The 8,392-nt window shown below is 31.5% G+C and overlaps 1 protein-coding gene across 24 annotated transcripts in view; it reads left to right on the top strand.

The window, feature by feature from the left end:
• Window positions 1–489: 489 nt before the first annotated feature.
• Window positions 490–8,392, top strand: part of LOC145296919 (SH3 domain-containing kinase-binding protein 1-like) — a 452,874-nt gene continuing 444,971 nt past the window's right edge. For 12 of the 24 annotated variants that reach the window (XM_080143097.1, XM_080143093.1, XM_080143098.1 and 9 more), the window contains exon 1: window positions 547–914. In XM_080143097.1, coding sequence (XP_079999223.1) covers window positions 911–914 — 4 coding nt within the window. In that variant the 5' untranslated portion in view covers window positions 547–910. Of the gene's footprint in view, window positions 915–8,392 lie in introns of all 24 variants that reach the window. The other 12 variants (XM_080143109.1, XM_080143108.1, XM_080143105.1 and 9 more) reach the window with 3 other exon arrangements.

Here is an 8,392-nt window from a genome sequence, read left to right as displayed (position 1 = left end):
GAGCAATGTCGGGTCTCCCTGCTAGTCTGTTTATAAACGTTAGTTTAAGAGTATTAACATATATCTGAAGAGCTCAGTGGATAAGATATTTAACTGACAGCATGAAGGAATATAATTATTTTATTTGCTTCTTTTCACCCCAAACAAGACATACTAACACTTAAATATAATGGGCTATTATTTGAAATCGCGGGAAGTTGAGCAGCGAGATGGAATTGTGGGAAGTTGAGCAGCGAGATGTCTGTTCATATTACATTTAAACTTCTGCGGGTTAGTACAGTCAGAGAAGCAGGAAGCAGGGAGGAAATTCCAAACTCTAGCTCAACTTTACACGATCCTAAATAGTTGCCTAAGGTGGTAATATGCCCTGTTTGGAATGAATAAAAGTAAAAATAAAATATTACCTTATAATTTAATGAAGCTAAAAATGTGGGGTAGGTATGAATATTTGGAGTTAATGTATTTCACAAGAGTTATCTGCCCTTGAATAATAACTTTTTTTTTTTTCTTTTTGGTCAAACCGGAAATGCCTTGCTGCGCTTGCGTGGGTCACATGACATAGAACGGCGCCATTTTTCGTAGGTTGTCATCTCGGAACGACGACGACAACACAACGGGAGAGAAAGAGAAAGAAAGAGTAAAAAGAGAGAATAAGAAGGTGTAAAAAAAAAAAAAACAAAAAAAAAAAAAAAAAAGGAAGGAAATCCTGCCTGATTTTTTTTTCTTTCTTCTCCTTCTCTTGCTGTCGTTGGTTTGTTGTTGTTGTCATCATCATCATCGCCGTCAGTGTTATGAGTGCAACTGATTTCACTTATTAATTGCCTTAACAACTTGCCATTATTTTTAAAGGAAGGCGGCAACATCGTGGATATACTCAGCATCGCTATTGATTTGTCTACTTTGGTCGGGAATGGGTAAGTAATCGCAGTGATCTATTCCTTATATGTGTATTTATATATTTATGCACATATAGATGATCATCCCCCTTTTAATTATATATATATATATATATGTTATATATAATAAACTCTTAAATTTATTATTTATATATATATAAGGGATAACTTTGTTTATATATACATACATATATATATATATATATATACATATATGTTTATATAAAGCCTCTTTTAATATTCTATTTTTATATATAAACAATACGTTATTAAAATGGGTTTATATGTATAATCAATAATAAATTATTAAAAGAAGGTTATATATATATATATATATATATATATATATATATATATTTTGTTTATTCTTCTTGCGTGTACTTTTCTTATTCATTCTCTCTTTTTTTTAATCATTTAATAAAAAAAAAAAATTAACGGTCTTTTTGCTTTCTTCACTTTTCTTGCATGGAGTTTTTGGTTTTTTTATTTATTTATTTTTTTTTTTTTAATAAATAAAACCTTAAAATAATAAAAATGATGATAATGAAAAATGTAATCGTCCAGAAGAGGGTCCGAATTTAATTAATTTATTTATTGTTTTTAACAAGGTAAGAAAATAATATAGAAATACATTTCTTAGCATGTGGAAAAATGCAGAATTGTTCAAGTCAAGAAATATTCATGAAAATTATTTAGCTCAATTAATAAATAAATTAACCAGAAAAATGTTTCTGAAGTTCCTGTGTGTTTAAGAATTAAGTTTGAAAGTTTATATATTTTATAAAAACAAAACTGAGACCTTATTCTGGACAATTGTAAGAAAAAAACAAAAAAAACAAAAAACAAAACAAAAACAAACAAGCCATAACGCGATCGTTTATTTCTGCAAAGTCCGCCACTTTTTTTTATTTAAAAATGTTACCTTTTGCCCCCACGCTATCACTAGAAAAACAAAAATGAGATTCAATTTTATCCCCGAGATTTATACGTGGTTTTATTTATTTATTTTTAAATGGCGGGTATTATGGAGAAAAAAAAAATGGTTACCCATTCCGTCGTACGCTTTCTGGTTAAGAAAAAGGTGATTAATAATAACTACTTTTGGTCAGGAAGTGAGTGATCATTTTACATCCAATTTACATACTAAACTGAACCTCTACCTGAAGTCTATTAATATTTTATCTATTTAAAAAAAGATATTTTCCCAGACCGCTGACGTGTAATAACAGGAAAAAATAAAATAAAATCTCATTTTTATTTTCCCTTTGACAGTATCGGGTCAAAGGGTAAGATTTTATTTATTTTTTGACATTTTTATTATTTATTTTGTAAATTTATAATTTCGAAAATAAACAAGGAAAAAGGGGGTGCTTTACGCTTATTCAAAAAACACAAAAATATCTGATGTATATCGTCACGGAACTGAAATGTCATATTCTGAAAATCTCGTCTATTGATCAAGTATCATTTTTAACTGAGAAAATAAAGTTACGTTTTTTAGCGATGCCTCCCCACGGGACAGAGTTAGACACCAGGGTCGTTTTTTAACGTGGAGAAAAGGTACAAAAATAAAAATTGTCTCAGTCGTGAAGGATTTCTCCTCCACCGAAAGAGAACAAGAAATAGAAGTGCAGCAAGCATCTGAAGAACAGATACTACACTTTGATCTTGACCAAAAGGCCAAGGAGTAAATGTATTCATTAATAGGCTAAATATCGATAGTTCAAATTGAGTTGTCTTCCCCTTATTTATGCTGCAATATCCAAAACATGGCCGACCAAAAATCGGTAGTGATAAAATTTGATTTTCTTAGTTGAAAAAAAAAAAAACAACAAAAACAAACAAAACTACTTCATCAATTTACGTGATTTTCGGAATGTGACGAATACGTACATTATAAAGAGTTTTCTGTATTTTTTTTAATAAGTATAATTCTAAATAAGCACTCACTCCAAAGGATATGAATTCCTTATCCTTTTGAGGCAAAGTGTAGTATTTGTTTATTTCACCCCCCCCCGTCTTCGGTCAGTGAATGATATAAATCCTTCTAAAGTGCTGAAATAATGTTATTTAGAAATCCATTCTTAACATCGGGATAGAAGGGCTTTTTTTTTTCTTTTTTTTTGTTAAACTATTTTATACTTTCATCGGCGGACCTGAACGAGAATCACCCGCCCCCCCCCATATTAGAGTCCAATCAATAATAATCCACTGAAAAACAAAACAAAAAGAAACTGAAAGCCTTTCTTAACATGGGGAGATTGAGTGGGTGTTCATTTCGAAAGTCGTTCTTAACATGAGGAGGTTGGAGGTGTTTATTCAAAAAGTCTTTTTTTTTCTTTTTTTTGTGTGGAAGGGTGATTATCGTTCAGGTCCACCTTTTCCTCCAACAAAAGATACCATAAAAAATTGAATTTAAATTGAAAATCCCGTCTAAAAAAAAAAAAAAATCCCTATTTTGCCTAAAGTACCTGAAATTTTTGGTCTAATCCAAGTTGCTTCTTAGGAGATTTTTATTTACATTTTTAAAAAAAAAAGTGGGGGGGGGCGCTTGTCGGGAGCAAATAACAACAAAAATAAAAGGTGTTTGATATCTCGACAAGGAAGTAAACAAGCAAACCAATAAAACCACACCTTGCAAATTTGACATTTGTTTTTTCCCCCAGTTTCATCTTAAAGTTATTTCCTTGGCACTTTATTTTTTTTATTCTAACAATTTTTTAAAAAATTAAACTGGATTGCATTAAAAATTCGAATCTCTTATGAAAAACATGATCAATAATAATTATTATTACACATCTCGGCTCCCATAAATTTAATTTTCACTAATAAAAAATGAACGTTTTTCAACGAATTCATTCGATTTCGTCCAGTATTTACTGTTGAATTTAGAAATGATTAAAAAATTTAATTTATATTTTAAAATTTATTTAGTGAGCTGATGTTTTTAATTTGTTTTTGTAAACTGTAAATTATATAATTATAAACTAATAAACTTTTATTGGTACTTCATTTAAACTATTAATAAATTATTAATTTAAATTGTATTTTTATATGTAGTAAATTGTATTTTAACTAATTAAAACTATTTTTTAGTTATCGTTGTTTCCAATTCACTTCTGGTTCCTCCTTTGTTTGAATTGATTTTTTAAACAGCATTTTTATTTGTTTATTAAATTGTTAATAATTAAGCAATGTAATTCCTTGTTATAAGTGGTGGCCATTGTTGTACGCGCATAATTTTGGCGCGCGCTTGCGTCTACAAAGCAATGGCTGCCATTTGTAACACAAGGAATTACATTACTAAATATCCGGGAAACTATTTGTTTGCGGAAAATTTAAATGCGATATTCGTTTTCAGCATACCCAAAAATCTTTGATAATCGTAATTTTAAAAGTGAAAATTATCCAGTTAGATAGAAGAGTAACTTATCTTGCCTTTTGATAACATTTATTTGTTGTGACAACAGCATATTCTTTTTATCTCTTGACCCTCGAGTATATATTCGACACAGTTAGACTCGATAAACCGAGAGAACCAGAACCACATATATGTCTATCTAAAAACATAAGATATTAATGAATATATACTCAAGAGTCAAAACAATGAAAATAATATACTGTTGTCACAGCCCTCCCTACTTATATATTTGGTGTTTTTTGACAACTTTTTCGAATCTGTGTATAGTAAAACAAACCCATTTATCTAAATAAGATAAATCATCCCTAAGGAGGTGTAACCGGAAGTTAAATGGAAACAGTAATAGTAAAGATGTTTATATATATTTTTAATAAACAATATATAAACTGAATGTAAACTATTATTTTATACGCTTTTCTTGTTTCGGTGCTTATTATTACCTGTGATTTCGATGAAATCGTAAAGATAACGCCCATCAAAGCAGAATTTCGTTGCGAATGAATATCTATCTATAAATCTTTCAAGTTCGTTTTTAGAACGAAGAAAATATTTTCATTTTTACCTGCGACTAAAAAAAAAACAACAAAAAAAAAAAAATCAAAATTTGACGTTGATAAAAATTCTTTTATTTTTTTTAAAAACTAATCGATTAATTTTATTCTCTTAATTTATTCAAGAGAAACGAATTTTTTTTTTTTTAAATGAAAATTTGTAAAATTTGCCCCAACGCTATCAAGGCTAGAATAAAAATGAGATTTCCTTATTATTTTTAATGCAATTATTATATATCATGAATTTGAAAATACCGAGAAAAATTGCATAACTGTTCTATCGTGGGTGAGTCTGTTTTACTGTATAAATTAAACGTAAAATGATCACCCATTTCTTGACCACATAGCGTTTACAGGACAAGTAACCATTTTTTTTAATATATATATTAGTATTTTAATTGTGGGGAGTCAATCTACAGAACACAATGCTCTTTACGTTCGAAATGATAATCTGAGATCAAGAAAGCAAAACGCGATGACAATACGCAGGGGAAAACCTCAAATAAGTTCTTATGTAGAATTCGACCTAAAAAAAGGCTATCGTTAAGAGTCGCACTTTGTCTACAAAGCTATTCGGCGGAAGTGACGTCAGACAAATTTTAAGGTACGGATGACCAACACTGTATGTAATGTAACTTTTTTTTTTTTTTTAAGCAAATATATAAATGGTTTTATTCAAACACTCTTTATAACAAAAATGTTTATGAACTGTTTTTTTTTTTTTTTAATCAAACATCAGAGGTGTTGGTAGCATGCCCCCGTTCCATCGGCCATGACTAGCGGTCCTAAGTAATTCGTAATTGCATTTTTCGGTCGCCTACATTGAGAATTGAACCTTCAAGAACTCGTAGCGCACTGCAGTAGTACTTGGAAAATTCAATTGTGAAAGGGCTCCTGAAGGTTGAAGGTTCAATTTTCAGTGTGGGCGACCGAAAAGTACAATTGCGTGTCATGGCTGACGGAACGAGAGCATGCTATCCCTGTGAAATAAATAAAGGCTTCCGTCCAAATTTCCGAGTTCAATAAAAACATTTTAAAGTCCGACAAGATACACCTGATAGGTCGGAGGTTACATCGACCGAAACGAAACGTTGTGAAAATAACACTCCAGATGAGAACAGTAGTCCAACGAATCCGAATAATAACGTTTTTACTGATTTATTTAAATTTTTGTTTTCTATGTATGTATGTGTGTGTGTGTGTTTTACATAGGAATCACCACTTATCAAGGCCCGGAGGCTACTCGAGGATAAGGATTAATGGGTATACAATGGTCAATGTGATTATGACGTTTTTAACAGATAATTTGTTGCATTCCACGGAGAGTTGCTATATGTATACTTTTTTCCCGAGGCAAAAGAAAATTGTTTCTGACTCTTAAAAAGTGAATGGAAGTTTATTTTTGTGAATTTCATACAGGGGCGGGGGGGGGGGGCGTATTTGGGTTCCTTTTTGGCATTGTTTTATTATAGCCCTTGGGTCTTAATCTACAAACTGCAAGGAATCGTTCACTTTTCAAGTTCGAAACAAATTGTGAATTAATTGCTGGTAACAGAGAACGCCGAACGGTACCGATGAGAGTTGAATTATGGACACTAAAACCTATACAATCGAAAAATGGTTTCAAATGAACGGTCTTTTTCTTTCTTCTTATTCATTATTAAATTAATTTTTCAAATAATTTTGGTTATAAGTTCCCTGTGTTTACAAAGGTTTTCTGCGGAGCTGTCGGTCGGCTGCAAAATTAAGCGAGTTTTTTTAATTTTATTTTCATCATTTTCAAATTGTATTTTTAAAAATAAGCAAACGAACAAAAAACATGTTACCGTGACATTTACTTGGTGGGCTTGTGGGCTTCTACCACGATTTTGTTTTATTTTTTATTTTTAAGTGATTGTCGAGACTATTTTGATCATGTAAAGAGACATCGCCGCCGTTTATTTCTTGTTCTCGGGTAACGTTCAGCATTACTTGTTTTTCGAACCGAATAAACATTTTGCATTAAATAAAAACATTAAAAACTTAGCCAGTTTGGTAGAAAGGTAACTTATCTTGCCTTTGATAACATTTATGTGTTATTATATGTATGTATGTATATATATATATATATATATATATTTTTTTTTTTTTTTTTTGACAACTTTTTTGTACCTCTTTAGGTCGTACCCCCCTCCCAAGATACAATTAACAACAAAAAAAAAAATTGCTTCACTTTGCAGCCAACAGCTCCACTCCACACTGGGGAACTGAGCTTGAAGATAATCACTTCATTCATTTGTATAAATTTCAATAAGAATGGAAAATAGTTTTGGTAAAACTCCTTCTCGGCCTTCGGAGACAAGATCACAGTGTAGTATCTGTTCTTCAGATGCTGCAGTTGCTGCACTTCAATTTCTTGTTCTCTGTCAGTGGAGGAGAAATCCTTCACGACTGAGACAATTTTTATTTTTGTTCCTTTTCTCCACGTTAAAAAACGACCCTGGTGTCTAACTCTGTCCCGTGGGGAGGCATTGTAAATAGGAACATTAAGACTTCAGTAAAGCATGATTATAACAATGAAATGATATTAATACACGGATCTTTAAAAAAAAAAAGATAGGATTAGTCGCATTCGTATGCCATTTTAGCTAATTTAATAGTCTCAAATCTACGGTCGAACTTTTCTTATCACCTTGCACTTTGTTTTCCATTCTCGTTGATTTTAAATAGATGAAAATTAAGATTAATAACCATTGTACATGAAGAAATGGTAGGTCGTGGAGTTGAGACCATTTTTCAATTGTGTAGATTTAGCGTCCTAATTTACCTTGCAATTTGGTATCATTTTGCTACAAGAGCTCCCTGGAAAACAATTACACTAAATAAATAATAAAAAAAATAAATCAAAGGAACAATATACAAGAAAAAAATATCTAAATGCGTAAATAAATTGGTGGTTTTCGTTTTCCGTTTCAGGAACTCAATTTAAATTTTGTGTGGTCGTTTTTTCTGCTTTTACAACTCGAGACCGGATTTTTACCAGCCAAGGGGACTGATCTACACACACACACACACACACACACACACACACACACACACACACACACACACACACACACGCGCGCGCACGCACAATTTAAAAAAAAATCCATTCATTCGGGATCTAGTTCTGTTTATAAAAACATTTCAAGAAAATCCTCTTGATTTATAAGAAAGGAAAGTTAACAAAGGTTGGGTGACTGGGTGGCCGAGTGGGTGTGTCCTATATCTTTATCGATTTTTATTTTATTTACCCAAATAAAAAAGGGGAAAGCCCCTATTTTGCGAGAGTGGGCGTGATCATTTTTCTTTTGATAAAGAAGTTCGGTGAGACACACAAGATAGTTTTTTAATGTGCGTGGGGTGGGGAATCAAGCTCTCCCTCGAAACGCACCCTCTTTATTATCTCAACCTAGAAAGATTTCTTTTGAAAGAGGACAAAACAGATACTATACTTTCAGTGCCTTTGCCTTGCTTGAGAAGATATTATTTACCTCATCTCCAGA

Source organism: Euprymna scolopes, chromosome 17, assembly GCF_053919585.1.
Source record: "Euprymna scolopes isolate OS-2025 chromosome 17, ASM5391958v1, whole genome shotgun sequence".
Lineage (NCBI taxonomy): Eukaryota > Metazoa > Mollusca > Cephalopoda > Sepiida > Sepiolidae > Euprymna > Euprymna scolopes.
Note: the sequence above shows the minus strand (reverse complement) of the source record. Positions and strands in the feature narration are given on the sequence as shown.